This window comes from Arachis stenosperma, chromosome 7 (genome assembly GCF_014773155.1).
Source record: "Arachis stenosperma cultivar V10309 chromosome 7, arast.V10309.gnm1.PFL2, whole genome shotgun sequence".
In the NCBI taxonomy this organism is placed as follows: domain Eukaryota; kingdom Viridiplantae; phylum Streptophyta; class Magnoliopsida; order Fabales; family Fabaceae; genus Arachis; species Arachis stenosperma.
Genome location: NC_080383.1, coordinates 73430759 through 73451762, shown reverse-complemented (window position 1 = coordinate 73451762; position 21004 = coordinate 73430759). Strand labels below are relative to the sequence as shown.

The following is a 21004-nucleotide window of genomic DNA, read 5'->3' as shown; positions in this document are numbered from 1 at the left end:
TCTAATGCAACAGAATTGCAAGTTCCATGGACTTCCAATGGAAGATCCTCATCAGTTCTTAGCTGAATTCTTGCAAATCTGTGACACAGTCAAGACTAATGGGGTAGACCCTGAGGTCTATAGACTGATGCTATTCCCTTTTGCTGTAAGAGACAGAGCTAGAATATGGTTGGATTCTCAACCCAAAGAAAGCCTGGACTCTTGGGAAAAGCTAGTCAATGCCTTCTTGGCAAAGTTCTTTCCACCTCAAAAATTGAGTAAGCTTAGAGTGGAAATCCAAACCTTCATACAAAAGGATGGTGAATCCCTCTATGAAGCTTGGGAAAGATACAAACAATTAATCAGAAAATGTCCCTCAGACATGCTTTCTGAATGGAGCATCATAGGTATTTTCTATGATGGTCTCTCTGAACTGTCCAAGATGTCTTTGGATAGCTCTGCTGGAGGATCTCTTCATCTGAAGAAGATGCCTACAGAAGCTCAAGAGCTCATTGAAATGGTTGCAAATAACCAATTCATGTACACTTCTGAAAGAAATCCTGTGCACAATGGGACTGGTCAGAAGAAAGGAGTTCTTGAGATTGACACTCCGAATGCCATATTGGCTCAGAACAAGATATTGACTCAACAAGTCAACTTGATCTCTCAAAGTCTGTCTGGAATGCAAAATGCACCAAACAGTACTAAGGATGCTTCATCTGAGGAAGAAGCTTATGATCCTGAGAACCCTTCAATGGAAGAGGTGAATTACCTAGGAGAACCCTATGGAAACACCTATAATTCTTCATGGAGAAATCACCCAAATTTCTCATGGAAGAATCAAGAGAGACCTCAACAAGGTTTCAATAATAATAATGGTGGAAGAAACAGGTTTAGCAATGGCAAGCCTTTTCCATCATCTTCTCAGCAACAGACAGAGAGTTCTAAGCAGAATACTTCTGACTTAGCAATAATGGTCTCTGATCTAATAAAGACCACTCAAAGTTTCATGAATGAAACAAGGTCCTCCATCAGAAATTTGGAAGGACAAGTGGGTCAGCTGAGCAAGAAAGTTACTGAACTCCCTCCTAGCACTCTCCCAAGTAATACAGAAGAAAATCCAAAAGGAGAGTGCAAAGCCATTAACATGGCCGAATTTTGGGAGGAAAGAGAGGAGGAGGACGCCACTGAGGAAGACCTCAGTGGGCGTGCACTAACCTCCAATGAGTTCCCCAATGAGGAACAATGGGAATCTGAGGCTCAAATTGAGACCATAGAGATTCCCTTGGACTTACTTCTGCCATTCATGAGCTCTGATGAGTATTCTTCCTCTGAAGAGGATGAGTATGTCACTGAAGAGCAAGTTGCTAAATACCTTGGAGCAATCATGAAGCTAAATGACAAGTTATTTGGAAATGAGACTTGGGAGGATGAACCACCCTTGCTCACCAAAGAACTGGATGACTTGTCTAGGCAGAAACTGCCTCAAAAGAGGCAGGATCCTGGGAAGTTTTCTATACCTTGTACCATAGGCACCATGACCTTCAAGAAGGCCTTGTGTGACTTAGGGTCAAGTGTAAACCTCATGCCCCTCTCTGTAATGGAGAAATTAGGGATTTTTGAGGTGCAAGCTGCAAGAATCTCATTAGAGATGGCAGACAACTCAAGAAAACAAGCCCATGGACTTGTAGAGAATGTTCTGGTTAAAGTTGAAGACCAGTACATTCCTACTGATTTCATAGTCCTAGAGACTGGAAAGTGCATGGATGAATCCATCATCCTTGGCAGACCCTTCCTAGCCACAGCAAAGGCTGTGATTGATGTTGACAGAGGAGAGTTAATCATTCAAGTGAATGAAAAATCCTTGGTGTTTAAGGCCCAAGGATATCCCTCTGTCATCATGGAGAGGAAGCATGAAGAGCTTCTCTCAAAACAGAGCCAAGCAGAGCCCCCACAGTCAAACTCTAAGTTTGATGTTGGGAGGCCACAACCAAACTCTAAGTTTGGTGTTGAACCCCCACATTCAAACTCTAAGTTTGGTGTTGGGAGGTTCCAACATGGTTCTGAGTATTTCTGAGGCTCCATGAGAGTCCTCTGTCAAGCTAATGACATTAAAGAAGCGCTTGTTGGGAGGCAACCCAATGTTTTATAGTTAACTATTTTCTTTTGTTATTTTATCTTTTTTGTAGGTTGATGATCATAAGAAGTCACAAAAACAATGAAAAAAGCAAAAACAGAATGAAAAACAGGAAGAAAAACAGCACACCCTGGAGGAAGAAGCTGCTGGCGTTTAAACGCCAGTAAGCTTAGCAGTTGGGCGTTTAACGCCCAGTCTGGCACCATTCTGGGCGTTTAACGCCAGAAAGGGGCACCAGACTGGCGTTAAACGCCAGAAAAGGGCAACAACCTGGCGTTAAACGCCAGGAATGGGCACCAGCCCGGCGTTTAACGCCAGAATTAGCTCAAAACGTGGATTTTGATGCTATTTGGTGCAGGGACGACTTTTCCTTGACACCTTAGGATCTGTGGACCCCACAGGATCCCCAAACAACCCACCACTCTCTCTTCTTCTTCACCCATTCACCAATCACCTCAACATCTCTTTCTCTTCACCACTCACATCCATCCTACACCACTTCTTCCCCTTTTGGCCGAACCACAAAGCCATCTCCCTCTCCTCCATTTCTTCTTCTTCTACTCTCTTCTTTCTTCTTTTGCTCGAGGACGAGCAAACCTTCTAAGTTTGGTGTGGTAAAAGCATTGCTTTTTGTTTTTTTTCATAACCATTTATGGCATCCAAAGCCGGTTCAACTGAGAAGGCATGACCTCAAGCCCATCACTAAGAAAAAGATGGAGCAAACAAGAGACCCCTCTCATCAAGAAATCCCTGAGATACCTCAAGGGATGCACTTTCCTCCACAAGACTACTGGGAGCAAATTAACACCTCCCTAGGAAAATTAAGTTCCAACATGGGACAACTAAGGGTGGAGCACCAAGAACATGCCATCCTCCTCCATGAAATTGGAGAAGATCAAAGGATCATGAGAGAGGAGCAACAAAGACAAGGAAGAGACATTGAGGAGCTCAAGCACTCCATAGGATCTTCAAGAAGAAGAAAGAGCCGCCATCACTAAGGTGGACCCGTTCTTTAATCTCCTTGTTCTTTATTCTTCTGTTTTTCAAATTTTATGCTTATGTTTATCCATGTTTGTGTCTTATGATCATTAGTGTCTCAGTGTCTATGCCTTAAAGCTATGAATATGAATCCATCACCTTTCTTAAATGAAAACTGTTTTTATCACAAAAGAACAAGAAGTACAGGATTTCAAATTCATCTTTAAAACTAGCTTAATTAGTTTGATGTGGTGGCAATGCTTTTGTTTTCTGAATGTATGCTTAAACAGTGCATATGTCTTTTGAATTTGTGGTTCATGAATGTTAAAATTGTTGGCTCTTGAAAGAATGATGAAAAAGGAGACATGTTACTGAGGATCTGAAAAATCATAAAAATGATTCTTGAAGCAAGAAAAAGCAGTGAATACAAAAAAAAAAAAAAAAGAGAAAAAGAAGGAAAAAAAAAACGAAAAAAAGGGAGAAAGAGAAAAAGAAAGAAAAAGAAAAAAATAAAAGTTGTGATCCAAGGCAATAAGAGTGTGCTTAAGAACCCTGGACACCTCTAATTGGGGACTTTAGCAAAGCTGAGTCACAATCTGAAAAGGTTCACCCAATTATGTGTCTGTGGCATGTATGTATCCGGTGGTAATACTGGAAGACAGAGTGCTTTGGGCCACAGCCAAGACTCAATAAGTAGCTGTGTTCAAGAATCATCATACTTAACTAGGAGAATCAATAACACTATCTGGATTCGGAGTTCCTAAAGAAGCCAATCATTCTGAATTTCAAAGGATAAAGTGAGATGCCAAAACTGTTCGGAGGCAAAAAGCCACTAGTCCCGCTCATCTAATTTGGAGCTTAGTTTCATTGATAATTTGGAGTCTATAGTATATTCTCTTCTTTTTATCTTATTTGATTTTCAGTTGCTTGAGGACAAGCAACAATTTAAGTTTGGTGTTGTGATGAGCGGATAATTTGTACGCTTTTTGGCATTGTTTTTAGTATGTTTTTGATAGTTTTAGTTGAGTTTTTATTATATTTTTATTAGTTTTTAGTTAAAATTCACTTTTCTGGACTTTACTATGAGTTTGTGTGTTTTTCTGTGATTTCAGGTATTTTCTGGCTGAAATTGAGGGATCTGAGCAAAAATCTGATCCAGAGACTCAAAAGGACTGCAGATGCTGTTGAATTCTGACCTCCCTGCACTCGAAGTGGATTTTCTGGAGCTACAGAAGCCCAATTGGCGCGCTCTCAACGGCGTTGGAAAGTAGACATCCTGGGCTTTCCAGCAATATATAATAGTCCATACTTTGCCCAAGATTTGATGGCCCAAACCGGCGTTCAAAGTCACCCTCAGAATTCCCAGCGTTAAACGCCCAAACTGGCACAAGAATGGGAGTTAAACGCCCAAACTGGCACCAAAACGGGAGTTAAACGCCAAGAAGAGTCTCTACACGAAAAATGCTTCATTGCTCAGCCCAAGCACACACCAAGTGGGCCCGGAAGTGGATTTTTATGTCATTTACTCATCTCTGTACACCCTAGGTTACTAGTTTTCTATATAAATAGGACCTTTTACTATTGTATTTTCATCTTTGGACATCTAGTTCTTAGATCATTGGGAGGCTGGCCTCACGGCCATGCCTAGACCTTGTTCTTATGTATTTTCAACGGTGGAGTTTCTACACACCATAGATTAAGGTGTGGAGCTCTGCTGTACCTCGAGTATTAATGCAATTACTATTGTTCTTCTATTCAATTCCGCTTGTTCTTTGTCCAAGATATCACTTGTTCTTCAACATGATGAAGGTGATGATTGACGCCCATCACCATTCTCACCCATGAACAAGGTGACTGACAACCATTCTTGTTCTACAAGCATCTGAGGCTTAGTGAATATCTCTTGGATTCCTGATTGCACGATGCATGGTTGATCGCCTGACAACCGAGTGCTCGCCTGACAAACGAGCCAGCCATTCCGTGAGATCAGAGTCTTCGTGGTATAGGCAGGACCTGATGGCAGCATTCAAGAGAATCCGGAAGGTCTAAACCTTGTCTGTGGTATTCTGAGTAGGATTCAATGACTGAATGACTGTGACGTGCTTCAAACCTGTAACCTACTGGGCGTTAGTGACAGACGCAAAAGAGTGATTCTATTCCGGTAGGGGAGGGAACCAAACCGGTGATTGGCAGTACTGTGACAGAGTGCGTGCATTAGCTTTCACTGCGAGGATGGGAGGTAGCTGCTGACAACAGTGAAACCCTACACGAGCTTGCCATGGAAAGGAGTAAGAAGGATTGGATGAAGGCAATAGGAAAGCAGAGAGACGGAAGGGAAGGCATCTTCATACGCTTATCTGAAGTTCCTACCAATGAAATACATAAGTATCTCTATCTTTACCTTTATGTTTATTTCGTTCATCATCTATACCCATTGAGTCTGCCTGACTGAGATTTACAAGGTGACCATAGCTTGCTTCATACCAACAATCTCCGTGGGATCGACCCTTACTCGCGTAAGGTATTACTTGGACGACCCAGTGCACTTGCTGGTTAGTTGTGCGAAGTTGTAGTGATCACAATTTCGCGCACCAATAGGGATTAGGGTCATAATGAGGTGTTTGGTGGTATGGGGATTGTGAGTAAGGTGGTTTAAAACCATGTTGAGGGGGTGGTTCATAGGCATGTGGTGGTGGTTGTTGACAATCACAATAAGGGTCACCACATCCATTAGATTGATATGCATTAGGATAGGAATTATAAAACTGGAGGGGATTGTTGCCAAGAAGGGTGATCAATCCTTTGAGGCTCCCTCCACCTTTGATTGTTCCATCCTTGATGCATTTTACCATTGTAGTTCCTATTTTCTACAACATAGTTTGAACCACACTCATAGCCAAAAGGATGAGAATTCATAGTGTCAAGAGAAAATAAAAATAAATACTAATAAGAAACAAGGAAAACCAAATTCTAAAACTAGCAAAAGCTAACAAACAAACCAAAAATTAAGCTATTCACAAAATATAAACAATAGCCAATAACATAACACCATTGCAACTCTCCGACAACGGCGCCATTTTGATAATGAGATTTTGCTCGATGGTCTAGATTTTCTTCTTATAGAAAAGAATTACTTCGTTGCAAGCATAGCTCCAAACCAACAAACAATTCACACATAAAAAATTTGAGTTGTCACATGTACAAACCCCAATGAAAATTAACCGAAGTATTTAGACTCCGGGTCGTCTCACAAGGAATTGCAATGAAATGGTCAATTATTGGCTATGAAGAACAGATGGTTTGATTTTATATTTTTACAAGAAAAGTAAATGGCAAGAAAAGTAAATGAACAATGAACTAACAAAAGAAATAGAAAAGTACTCTTGACTAGACATAGAAATTTAAGATCACCATCCTTGTCAAGAACCAAATATTGATAATTATGAGGAACCAAGCTCATTAAGTCTACTTCTATACTTGAAGTATATCAAATGGCTTAATCAACATCAACCCATAAGTCCCAACCAATCTACTAATTAGATTAGTAGTGGGTTAGTATCAATGGGTATCAAATTGACCACCAAGGGTTCTCAAATCACCAATTCAATGAGACCCAATGACTCAAGGTCACTCAATTCCCTTAGCCTAGGCCAAGAGTAAAGAAAACTACTAAAAAACTAGAGAAAACATTCTATCAAACACCTAGAGTGCAAGAAAAGTAAACATCACCAAATGCAAGAATTAACAAGATCCATAACCATCATAAGCAAGAAATCAACAATAGCAATCAAGATCAACATAAAAGAGACATGGAAACATAAAATTGCATTAAAAGAAATCAAGATCCAACAATGGTTCATCAACATAAAAGAGAGCAAAATAAAAAACTAACAAGAGAAACTAAGAAGATTAAGACAATAGAACACTAAAATATAAAGAGAATTGAAATCAAAACAAGAATTGAAAGAGAAATTTGAGAGTGATCAACCTAACTTTACCCTAATTTCTATCCTAAATCTAGAGAGAGGAGAGAGCCTCTCTCTATAGAATTCTATCCTAAAACATGATGAAAACTAAACTATGACTACTTGGTTCATTTCCTCCTCAATCCTTGGGTTCAATAGCATCAGAAATGAGTTGGATTGGGCCCAAAATGAGATAGAAATCGCCCCCAACGAGTTGCTTAAAATGGACCCACACTACTCCATCGGTGTGCACATATACAATGCACGTGCGTGTCCCTAGACGTCAAGCAACTATGGAAAAATTTATATCATTTTGAAGTCCCGGATGTTGGCTTTCCAACGCAACTGGAACCGCCTCATTTGGACCTTTGTAGCTCTTGTTATGGTCGATTGAGTACGAAGAGGTCATGCTTGACAACTTTACGGTTCCTTCATTTCTTCATGAGTTCTCACACTTTGCATGCTTTTCTCCTCACTTCTTCCATCTAATACTTGCCTTATGAACCTGAAATCACTCAACAAACATATTAAGGCATCGATTGGAATTAAAGTGAGTTAAATTGAGCTATTTTAAGGCCTAAAAAGCATCTAAGCACAAATCAAGGGAGAATTGCAAAACCATGCTATTTCATTGAATAAATGTGGAAAAAGGTGATAAAATCTCCCAAATTAAGCACAAGATAAACCACAAAATCGCAGAAGTGTGCGTGCGTACAAGGATGTGCGTGCGCATATACCAGAAATCATAAAATTCTGTAACTTTGCAGAATTTCAGATTTTTAACACCAACTTTGAATGATCATAACTTCCTCTACAAAAATTCAAATTTTACAAACTTTATATCAATTTAAAAGGGTTTTCAATGGAATTTAATTCTAAACAAATTGCAACCAATTTTGAAAATCGAGGTAAAAGTTATGATAAGACATAGTTCACAAAAAAATTTCCCTTTTTACCCAACTTTCACATGTACCCAAATTTACCAAATTCACAAGCCATATCCAACTAGATCAATACCAAACTTCCATTTACAGCACAATTTACCCTCTTGGGTTACAATTCACCATTCTCAACCATCAAACCTCAAATATATGACTCTAAAATCAATCCTCCACCAACACATTCACCAATCATTACTTTATCTCTATCAATTCTCATTTTCAACCTCATTCATGCTTTATATCAATATCCAACAATATGCAATCATTCAAAATCATCAAGCATCATATCTCAACATCATAATTTCTCAATATAACAACATCAATTCAACGTACAACATCAACCAACTATCATCAACAACCATATAAATCCAACCTATCCTATAGGACACTAGTCTAAATGTCCATGAATATTATATACTACATAGAGAAAATTGAAACCATATCTTGACCGATTTCCAATATGTCCTTAACCTAAATTGAGCACAAGCAAGCTCTCAACCACAATCTAAGCCACCAAGAATCTCCAACAAGCACCAACAATTACCAACAAGCTCCAATATCCAAGCTAATACCACATATATCACATAAATCAAAATCTAATACTCAAAATTAGTCATTCTTACTAGGGTTCGTGAGAATCTTACCTCATCTACTGAAATTTGGGCTAGAACCCAACATTTTTTTTTACCAAGGAGTAGCACCTAAACAACTAAAACACAAGGTTTTCTCAAGATCATCACCCATCTAACTCGAAATCTTAGGGCAACAGAAAGGAAAGAGAATTTCGAAAAACCTACCACAAAGCTTGGATAGAAGTGATGGGCTCGGCAAGAGCTTCGCGTAGCTGCTGACGGCACACGAATCGGAGCACCGTAGTTCGAGATATCGCAAAAAGAAGAGATGTGTGAATAGTGTTTTAATGAAACCCGTTAGCGTTTTTAGCTCGTTCGGCCCAACTTTGAGCCAAACCTTTAAAATTAATGCCCGGTTTTCCATTTCTAACATTTTTCTAAGGTTTTTGACTGTTTTCACTTTTTCTTGCACAGCACCGGGCATACTTGAACCGGTTCGCGATTTTTTGCGGTTTTTCGCAAAAATACATTTTCTGACTCAGAAAAATCTATTGAGTCCAAAAATCACATTTAAATCCTCAAATTCTCACTCTAATATTTCGGAACCTACTTTAGGGAAATTAATTACTTAATTAAACAGTTAATTAAGCTCGGTTCTTACAATTCCTGCTCTATAAATCCTATAATCACTTAACGCACATATCACGGCATCGAATGATAATAACAGAGGGTTAAAAATTATTGATTTAAGGGCCTAGGAAGCATGTTTTCAATTATAGTACAAAATTAGGAAGAAAACCTAAAAATATGCAATTTACATAAAGAAGTGCGAGAATAGTTGACAAAACCCACTCAATTCAATCCTAAATATATCATAAAATAGTGGTCTATCAATAGTGAATAGCTCAGCTTTAGTTTGTATCAATGTTATACAACTAGAGAATTCTTCAGGTAAACACTTATAAATAGATTCTATATGATCTTCATTGATAATTGAGTATGCAATTGTAACTACTTGATCCATAATCTTCTTTATTTCAGACGAGTATTCTATGATCTTGAGTTTCTTTTTCTTGATCATCTTTAACTGATTTCACAGTTGAGTTAATCTTTGTTTTGGAAATTTCAGCAAATTAAATCTATAATTTCTACCAGATTTCTAGGATTGTAGTGCAATGAGAAATCCGATTCTTGAATGTAGAATCAATGGAGGCCATCAACCAAGAATAAATATTGTAATCTTGTTGTATCCATTCAGTATATTTTGTTGAAATTTTTTCAATAACTTAAGCTTCATCCGAATCAAATTGAGAAGGAACTTTGTCTTTTTGAAGATAGTCTTCAAAGTTCTGACCCATAATGATAAAGAGTGCCTGCTGCTGCTAAGTGACGTAATTGACTTCATCAAGTTTATCCAAAACAAGGAAAATAAATTCTTTTGATTGATTTGGAATACCATTGATCGACCCTGCTCTTGATACCAAGTCATGTTAATTCAAAGCTGTGAAACAGAGAGCTAATGTCCTTGAAAACTGAGTTATCTTGTAATGCAAAAAGAGAGTACTGAGAAAGTGAAATGAAACTGTGTTAGCGTTATTGTTGTAACCTAAAACTTTTCTCTATACATCAGTGTCCTGTTTATACTAATTGAAACTACTAATTTATCTTGTTACTTGTATTACTCTCCATAATTACAAATTAAAATTTTATTTTTATTTTTAAAATACTAAAAACTCTACAGAGTTATTTAAAAAATTAAATTTTTTTAAACACTAAATTTAAAAATACCAAAATATCCTTTTATGTAAAAATTTTAAAATTACTGGAATATCTTTATAGGAATAATTAATATTAGTTGATTTATTAGCAATTATGAATTTTAATTCAATATTAAAAAGATTAAAACACCTTATAGTTAATTTTTAAAATACAAAAATAATTTTTTAGCATTAATCTTAAAACGACTAAAATACCTATTTAGAATAAAGGTTAGTTAATTGTATTAAAATTTAAAATTTAAAATTTTGAACAACTAAAATATCTTTATAATTAATTTTAAAATAACAAAATATTTTAGGTTTAAATTTTAAAAATATTTAAATATCATTATAGAATTATTCATATAATTTACTCATATTAGAAATGAGAATTTGATTTTAATAAGACTAAAATACCCTTTAATTTATTTTAAACAACTATGATTTTCTCTTTAAAACTCATACAAAAACAAACTTTTAGTATTAATTTAAAAAAAAAACTAAAATATCCTTCATATCTAAGTAATAACAAGTTTGAAGTTTTCTTAGAATTCTTTTTAAGAGACTACAAACTTTTTTAATATTGATTTTAAAAAAGCTAAACTACCCTTATATGATTAATTAAGATTGTATGATTGTATTAAAAATTCTAAATTCTATATATAAAAGGGACTAAAATATCTTTATATTTAACTTTTAAAAGACTAAAATAAATTTTTAGGATTAATTTCAATTTTTAAAAAGATTAAAATACCCTTAAGTGATGTTCAAGAAAATAAAATAATTTTTGAAGGTTAATTGAAAAAAAAAACTAAAATACTATCATAAGACTAATTCATATTATTTGATTGTGTTAAAAATAAAAAATTTGAATATGATTTAAAAAAAATAAAAATACTCTTATAGTTCATAATATTTAGAGTACTAAAATACTCTTTTAATCATTACCATGAAAATAACTAAATTTTTTTATAAGATTAATTAAAATTGTTTGATTATATTAAAATTAAAAATAAATTAATATAATATTAAAAAGACAAAAATACTCTTATACGTAACCTTTAAAATACTAAAATAATTTTTTATAATTATTTTAAGAGACTAAAATACATTTTTATAATAATGGCTATTTTAGTTATATTAGAAACTATAATTTTTAAGTTTTAAAATGATTAAAATACTTATGTAATTAATTTCAGATTCATATTTTTTTATTGAATTATTGAGAAAACATTAGACTAAGATTCTTTAAAAAAAAAAAGATAAAGATTATTGAGATTTAATGATCCATACAAACAAAAATTATTTGATGGTTTTAGCACACAAAAGTTTACATGTAAAATGGTAAGTTTTGTTTGGTAAAATTTTTTAAAAAGGTTTTTGTATTTTAAAAAACATAAATTTTTATTTTATATTTAGTAAATATAAAAAATTATGTATTTGTATTTGTAATTTTAAAAATAAAATATTCAAAAATAAATTATATGTCACTACTACATAAAAAAAATACTATTTAAACTATAAAATTGTATATCATTAATACATGAAAGGGATTATTTTAATTATAATTCACTTATGAAATATAATTTTAATTTGTAATTAGATATACTGAAAAAGTCGAAAAAATAAAAAAATTGGGGAATAAATTAGATATAATAGGGATTTATTTCATTATTTGTGTAGAGGATAGAATAGTCATTTTAACGGTTAAAAAAGTCAAATATGATTGTGCCACATATACAAATGAGTAAAAAAATACAACTTAATACTAGATTGATTTAATACCAAATAAATCTCAAAATAAAAAAAAATTGCATAAAAAATCTTTGAAAAATTTTGATATTCTTTCACCACCATATATTTCACCTTATATTTATGAAAAAGTAGAGAAAGACGATGAGAATATTAAATAATGTGAACAATAAATATGTTGGATGTTTAATTTAATAAATATGCAGATAATTATGTTGATTATTCTTAATTGAATGGTTCTCTTTTTTTTATTTGATTTATTCATATACAGTTAATAATGGATGGATGTTCAATTCAATAGGTGTATGGATGGTTATCCTAATATTAATGTTTAGGAGGTAATTTGGGAGTGGAGTATTTTTTTACTTTATTAGATCAATTCTAGAGTTTATTATTCACATTGTTAAGAAAAGTCATTGTCTACCTAACAAAACCGTATATTAAATTATACATATTAAAAATTAAGAGAAATGACAAATAGGTTATTTACTTTTTGATTCGTGGATATTTAAATTTTCAATAATATAAAAATATATTTAAGTTTCTGACGGTCTGACCTAATCCACATTGATCCCTCTATTTATTTGGGTCTGATAGACTCAACAAAAAATCAAACATTGTTTCCATTGTACTAATTTGGCCGATACACGAATGCACACGTGGGAGAGTTTTTAAAATGAGACAAATTAGATCCAAAGATCAATATATCCATATTTTGAGAAAGTCAGAAACTTAAATATATTTTAAAATTTTAAAAAATATAAATATCTATGGAGCAAAAGATGAAGAACTTATTTATGTTTTTCTCAAAAATTAATAACAAAATTCTTTTATTCTCTTATCCACCCTAATTTCACAGCCATTGTCTGTGAGGATCAATTTCTAGTTAACTTTTAAATTTTGAAAAAAAAAACAGATAAGTCTCTGATTTTTTAAATTTTTGACAAATATATTTTTGATAAAATTTAAATACAAAAAGTCTCTGACTTTAACAAATGGAGACAATTTAATCATTCCGTCTATTTGCCTCTCATACGCCAAACGGAATTGGCTGACGTGATTGAAATGGTATCCAGGTGTCCGTTACGATGCCATGCTGAAAAAAAAATAAAGTTTAAAAGACAAATAAGTCATTTACGTCGTTTTACAAATAAAGTTTGAAGGACCAATAGGACCTTGAAAATTTAGTTCATTATGCTTCTATTATGCTTCTATTATAAGATTTTAGTTTATAAAATTATGCTTGTATTTTGAAATCTAGTTAACTTGTTGTATTATGCAATTTAGATTATTTGTATTAAAATTGCAGAAATTGAGCTTGTATTATATTAGTTCAGCTTTCTCACATTAGTTAGCATTAGTTAAAATTAGTGCATTTGTGTATTATATTAGAATTTGTTAAATTGCAGTTCAGTTTTCATCATACTAGTGGCATTAGTTAGCATCAGTTTATTTATGCATCAAGTTAGCATTAGTTCATTTGTGCATCATTTATGTATTAAGTTAGCATTAGTGCATTTGTGTATTATATTAAAACTAGTATTTTTATCCGTAATAACATTACGGGAATAAAATTTTTTTTAAATTATAGTTCACTTTGTTCTGACAGTATAAATTATGCATGACACAAAAGATTTATAAAATCAAACTACTTTTACAAAAAAGGTCCTAAGTTGACAAAAGCCTCTAGTTAAGAAGTATAAATTATGCATGACACAAAAGATTTATAAAATCAAACTACTTTTACAAAAAAGTCTTAAGTTGACAAAAGTCTCTAGTTAAGAAGACCAAGATATCTGTAGATAGAAAATTAAATAATAAGATTTTTAGTTATTATTTTTATATGAAAAGTCTAATTTTTTATTAATAATTAATTTTAACATTCATTATTAAAATTTAAAATAATTTAACGTGTATACTTTTACATTTAAAATATTTTAATTGTAAAAAAATATCGGATAACATATTTTGATATGTCAAATTACTAATATAAAATATAAATCATATATAGAGTAAAAATAGTAGAGATAACTAGAAAAATGAAGAGAGGTAAATAAGAGAATTTAGGAAGGGAGTTTATTAATTTTAAAAAAAAATATTTTTTCTCAATTTTAATAAGAGTTCATGTGACACATTTAATTATTAAATTAGATAGTAATATATGATACATAATATAGGTATAGTTCAATTAGATAGTAATATATGATATATATAGAAGCATAATGAACTAAATTCTCAAGGACCTATTTGTCCTTCGAATTTTATTTGTAAAATGACGTCAAAGACTTATTTATCTTTCGAATTTTATTTTTCTTCCAGTGTAACGGACACCTGGACACCATTTTAACCACGTCAATCAGTTCTGTTTGATGTATGAAAATTAAATAGACGAAAGATTTAAATTGTTCTCTATTTATTAAAATTAAAAACTTTTTTTATTTAAATTTTATCAAAAATATATTTGTCAAAAATTTAAAAAGTTAGATAGTCCTTTTCCCTTAAATTTTTAATAGCTCTAGTTTATCCTATTCTATTTATTCCGGTAAATAAAATAAAATACAATATGAAAATCAAAAGCACAGGGGAAAATGAAACTGCGACCGGAGTGAAAAACTAGTCATGTTGTAGAGTGTCCTTCCGTGACGGCAACAGCCGACAGAGATTAGTTAGTTAGATTAGGTGGAAAACACTACTCACTACTCACAACAGATTCAAACAAATCATGTCATCCGTAGCTGGAAACTTAACCTGCGTGGTGGCGGCCGTTGACGGCAGCGAACAGAGCATGACCGCTCTCCGCTGGGCCCTACAAAACCTCAAGCTACGATCACCTGCTTCCGATTCCACCAACGCTGGATCCTTTGTTGTTCTCCACGTCCAATCCCCACCCTCCATCGCCACCGGCCTCAACCCCGGCGCCATCCCCTTCGGCGGCCCAAGTAACTCGACTTCAACTAACCTTTATTTGTATTATTATTATTATTATTATTATTATTATTATTATTTGGGAAATTTAATTGTTTTGGATTATTGAACAGCTGACCTGGAAGTACCGGCGATCACGGCGGCGATCGAGGCTCACCAGAAGCGTATCACTGAAGCCGTACTCAATCACGCTTTAGGAATTTGCGCTGAATTCAATTTGGCTGTAAGTGGTTTCGTTTTACTTACCTATTTTGACTTTGACAATTGACATTCTATGCTGTTTTTCTTTTCTTTTCACTCCTTTTGTTTTAATTTCTAATTTATGATTTTATAATATAGTACTCTTTATTCTCCTAAATAATTGTCTAGTTTTCAAATTTTATTTGATCCTAAATAAATGTTCATTCAGAAAAGTTAGTTAATATAATTATTTTTCTGTGAATAATCCTATTAAATTTAGGAAAGAAAGTAATTTTTTGTGCAATTAATTTAATCTATATAAAACCATAAGATTTGTTATTATTTTTCCAATTCATGTGCGTAATTAAAATTAGACAATCGTTTGGGATCAAATGGATTTTGTTTAAGTGACTGCCTCATAGAAACAGGGGATCTGAAGTCTGAACAACTAGAAAATGTTATTATTATTATTATTATTATTTTCATCTTTTTTAATTTATTTTATTTTATTTAATATACTCCCTGCATTTATTTGATATTACACTTTCAACCATATTATATGGATATAAAAAATTAGTCACCCATAAGCTATTGTATAGGAATAAGTATTTGGTGTTTATGGAAAAGTTTGATTGCACTTTAGTGCTATATGTGTAGGAGTTAAGAAATCTGACATCAAGGCACAATTATGAAACAGCTTTACCAAATTACTCTTGCACAACCTTTAACATCTAAGTAATCCATTCTGTTTACATTAGAAAGATTTACTAAGGGCACAATGATTCATTCTTTCACAAAGTGGAGAAAAGATGAAAAGGAAGGTATATAAAGTTGTAATGGGTCAATATGTTGAGTTCAAATATGATTCATGATATGGTGCAATGGTGTTTGATCCATGTAACTGACCCCTCTTAGTAAACACAAGGTTTTGTTGTTGATGTTGTTATGTTTGAATGTGATTTGGCCTGAGATGGTTGTCATTTAGTATATTTTGGGGTCTACAGGATTGACTTGTCTATATGTATATTGTATAGGAACCGAGGATCAAGACCCATGTCGTTGTGGGAGACCCAAAGGAGAAGATATGTGAAGCTGCACAGGATCTAAATGCTGATGTGCTTGTGATGGGGTCCCGTGCATTTGGCCCTATTAAGAGGTACACTTTAACATGTGACAAGCCTTTGTTATTGCTAGAAAAGTAAGCAAAAACTTGCATTTGCACATTTCATACTTTGCTATAAACACACTGAATGATTCTTCTCTAGATGAGAATATTAGCAATGGTTAAGAATAGGAAATGATTGGTCTATGTAATACCGGGAAAGAAGTTGAAATTTTCTCAATTGTATGGAAGCAATGCCTTTGCCAATAAGTGTTTCCAGTTTGTCTATAATATGATACGAGCAAATAACAGTTATCGTAGAGTGATGCCGTGTTAACAAACCGTTGCTGAATAAGGAAATAATCTTCAAATGCTTTAAACATTGTACACAAGCACCCTCTCAACCTTTTATTCACATGCCACATTCACCTCACAGCAAATTTATAACTGTTTTGACTTGCATATTGGACATTTTTGGACATGCGTTAAATTGAATGCAGTTATTATTAAACAAAGGAATTTTTGAAGTGAGAAATTTTGGACACACCACACATAATGTTTCTATTTTCTCCCCTTAACAGGATGTTCCTTGGCAGTGTTAGCAACTACTGTGCCCACCATGCTCAGTGCCCAGTCATTATTATCAAGGGAAAGGACAATGTCGACAAGAAAAACTAGGTATGCATCAACTGTACTATTATGAGAAGGTTTTGCCCAAATTTTATGTCATGTTGCCTAGATTGTTTAGGATTCGTGAGAAGAACATCCGAGTTATTCTTAGCACTAGCACTTATGTGTCTTTCTTAAATTTCTGGATCAAGCTAATTACTGTGGACAGCGGATAAAAATATATTTGAACACTACGCATTTATGTTTCTAAATTATCAAACTTTTTAAAAGTTCTCAATACTTATAATGAATTAGTAGTTGAATTTGGCTGTTAACACCAGTAGTAATGTACTTAAATGAAAGATGGAATAAAATATGTGGCATGAATCCGAAGTTGGAGTGAAATATATTGGAACCACTTGGAATTCTTAGAATAATGCCGCAGTGAGCGCCAAAATATAGTTTGTTTAGGATCATAGCATGTTACTGAAAATCTAGACTGGAGATAAATGGACCAATCTGTTTACTGGAATAATTCTTGGGATTTCCAGAGTGAAAAAAATATATTGGGACCAAAGTGTCTGATTCAAAATTTGTTGGACAGCAATTTATGTCTTGACTCATAATTCAATTATGACCCAGCACCAGTGTTTCACCAGTGTATCTGATTTTTACACATATGTCTTGGTGGAGAAAAAGGATGGACAAGGAGATGTAAAACAAAACCAAGGAAAAGTTTCAAAGAAATCCAGCGCAGAAGGAAGGAATAAATGCAGACCTAGCCATCTAAATTACCTTAATAAACAGAATAAAGTGAACAACTGAAATAAACAAAATATAAAGGGTCTGTTACTGTGAGCACCCACTAAATACTTTGAGTAGTGCTTGCACCCCAATAGCATGAATTATACTTGTATAAAAATTTGTTGAGGACTGAAGTATCCAATTTGAACACTTTTTAGGACAATTTGAATGTTTACTCTTAAATTATTTGGTGAAAATCAATAAAATGTAAACAAATAACAACCAACGATAGACTGTAACCTATAGATTCGTACATATTGATGCGCAAAAGAATTCATAACAATCAGTACAACTATTTTTCTTGTAATTGCGCTTTCATATAGAACAGAATGTATACACGCATGTATGGCTGAATGTTTTCCTTGAGATACTTATTGTTCTTAGGTGCATATAATATTTTGAGCAACTCTCGGTCCCAAGATACTTATGATAGTTAGTTATATTTCTATATCTTTTGCAATTTTATTTTGTTACAACTGAATTCAATCAACCCATTCAATTTACAATCTAAAAGGGTTTTTATCAATGTTCTGAAAATTGGACCGAACTGGCCGGTTGAACCGGTCTAACCGGGAACCGGTGATGAAAACGGTCCGGTCCACCGTTTTTGAACCAACACTTTCTGTTTCATTTTTTGTGTTATTTAGATTGGTGGCCACATTTCAGTTGCCGTTGATGAATCCCTTCATTTGATCAAAAGCTTTTTCTTGCTTGTGATTTGGTATCCTTTGCTGGACACAATCTGTCAGATCCTGGTGTCTTCACATTTTCAGAACGGTGGTGCTGTCTTGTGTGTAAAGTCTTAGCAGTTAAAGTGGCTCAGAGATGTGTTGTTACAACTTGAATTCTTGTTCTAAAGCATTTTGCTCCAAGAAAGTTTGTATTCTTTAATTTCTTCAACTCATTTGCTCTCTGCTCAATCATTTCTTGTCAGTTGAGCATATTCAGCAAGCTGGTATAAGTGTCAAGTTGGGAGTGTAAATACTGTTTTGGCTTTGTGCTGGGTCCAGTATATGTTGGGGGTGATGAATAAATAATAGATTAAACATAAATTTATATGTATAATGACATTGAAATTTAGAAGGGCCATGATTATTGTTAATTTCTTATGTACGGAAAAATTAACATATGGATTCAGCATATTCTACAATTCTATTTGGGATATGGTTTAGTTGTCATGCTGATTGACTTCTTCATCAGTTAATATATGAGGAGTTTAGCTTGCGAAATGTTATGGCGGACATTTTCTTGAAGTTACAATTGACTTATCACTACATTATGATATGACGGAGTGTGGATCAATACTCCATTTTATAGAGATAAAATGATTTGTCAAAGAGGGATTTTGAAAAGGTGATTGTTATAGTGTTTAAAAAGTAGTACTGAAATTGTCAAAAAAAGTTGTTAATTAATATTTAATTTAAAAAGTATAAAAGTAAATAATTTTTAAAAATTTAGAATTTGTTATAAAAAGCAAGTTAACCAAAAATTTGGAATCAATTTATAGGCACAATTTTTTTTTTTGGATGTCTAAAGACTAATTTGTTGCGAATTGGAGTTCCATTTATAGGCACTATTACTACTATGGAATTTTTCTTTTAAAAAATGTTTTATTTTTTGGTTGTCCATGGCATCTTCCAACAAGTCAATGACTAATTCGTTGTGGATCTGTATTCCATTTAAAGGTCTGCCGCTGGCCAATGGGTTGTTGCAGGCACAAGGCGGGATTTGAACTCTCAACACACAAGAGGCGAACGAGTGAGTTGACCACTTAACCAAACCCAAGTTGATTTTTTTAAAAAGATGTTATCATATCACAATTGCTTAATTTATGACAAAAATGTTATTTCAACAAGGGTAAAAAAAATTATATAGTTTATCCAATAGGAACACAAGTCACGGTTATTTGAAATAAATTGGTTCAACTGTGGATGATGGCATGACATGTTCTTGTAATCCTATGTGAAAAGGAAAGTATGTATGTAAACAAATTTAACTAGCATTAGTTTCTCATGAAAAGGAAAGATGCTGGAAATTAAACTAGAATCTTATTGGTCTTCTCTCTAAGGGACAAAGAGGTACTATCGTTGGAAAAGCCTAAAACTAAATAGACAAGATTAATTACAAGGAGTCATGATGAGTTTGAGAGAATTATAAATGAACATAAGGACATCCCGAGGACCAAGATATATTGTCCTAAGCCGTGCCGCATGAGATGCGGTCGGTCACGGGCATTATGTTATGAATACTTCTTTGCCAAAATAAATATAAAATAAAATAAAAAACAAACTTAATCAAAATCAACGCGTGCATGCATGCATAGCGTATCTGTCTCCAGTTCTGAATAACCAGTTCTTACTTCTTAATAAAGCAATAATCAGCATAATGCTTAATAGCAAATGAATCTACGTACTTGATTGACAGATTTATAGTAACCCATTCCATGAGGGAGCAAATTACCATTTCCTTGTGTTTGCTGAAGAAAATGTGAACTCGAAGCAAGTGAACACTATCGATTATTGATGGTATAGTATGAAATAGAAGTTCGTCAAATTATTTTGGCCTCCGAATTTCAATTAACAAAATTAAGAAGAAACAACGAAATAGATTTCATCTAACTCCATAAAAGCTTTCGACTTTTATCCTCTTAATTTGTGGGATTGAGATGGATCATATTTTAATCCAAACAATGAAATGGAAACGTAATTTTATTCCTTTTGGACTCAATCATTTCAATTTTTTAACTTTATTCCACCCATCAATCCAATTGGTGAAAGGGTACAAATAGAACAGGAAATTTTATAGATAAATGCTATATGTATAATTGATCATCTATAGTCCTCTGCCAAATAATGGACATGTATAATTGATAATCTTTCAAAATCTCTCTTGTTAAAAACACAAGACTCAAGTTAATCTTAAATAAATAAATAAATTCATTCTTCAAGTTCTCATAATTACCATTATGCCCGGAAGTTACCAGAAGTGAGACAACTTAATCCCTCAACATCAAGCAATCAACTTGATTGAAGTTCTCAAAATAAACATCAGATGTAATGTAAATATAAAATGGATTTCGCTAGAAAACTAACTTGAGATATAATCAATTATAGTCAAGTAGTTGAAAAACATGCTAGTTACATAAAGAAAAATAAAATAACTCTCCACTATCTCTATTTTCTGAAATTTTAAAATTAGAAACAAAGAAGAGTTAATTGAGTTGGCTTATGTTATAGTTGGTTCTCTAGAATAATGGTTACCAATTTAATCTGTTAGACCAATTTAGTGGATTATCCACAAGTC

The 21004-nt window shown here is 33.2% G+C and overlaps 1 protein-coding gene and 1 non-coding gene across 4 annotated transcripts; one reads left to right on the top strand and one right to left on the bottom strand.

Moving 5' to 3' along the window:
- Nucleotides 1–259: 259 nt before the first annotated feature.
- LOC130943110 (small nucleolar RNA R71) lies at nt 260–367 on the bottom strand. Its single transcript, XR_009071643.1, has one exon. It is a non-coding gene; the product is annotated as a small nucleolar RNA R71 (small nucleolar RNA).
- Nucleotides 368–14651: 14284 nt separating this feature from the next.
- LOC130941965 (universal stress protein PHOS34) lies at nt 14652–19574 on the top strand. 3 transcript variants are annotated; one of them, XM_057870624.1, is made up of 5 exons: nt 14652–15020; nt 15120–15229; nt 16221–16342; nt 16870–16966; nt 19387–19574. In XM_057870624.1, the coding sequence occupies exons 1-4, from the start codon at nt 14804–14806 to the stop codon at nt 16964–16966; spliced, it is 546 nt and encodes a 181-aa protein (XP_057726607.1). In that variant the 5' UTR covers nt 14652–14803; the 3' UTR covers nt 19387–19574. The 3 variants fall into 3 exon arrangements, with proteins under 3 accessions (XP_057726607.1, XP_057726606.1, XP_057726605.1); XM_057870623.1 differs by lacking the exon at nt 19387–19574 and adding an exon at nt 18451–18803; XM_057870622.1 differs by lacking the exon at nt 19387–19574 and adding an exon at nt 18349–18803.
- The last annotated feature ends 1430 nt before the right edge of the window (nt 19575–21004 follow it).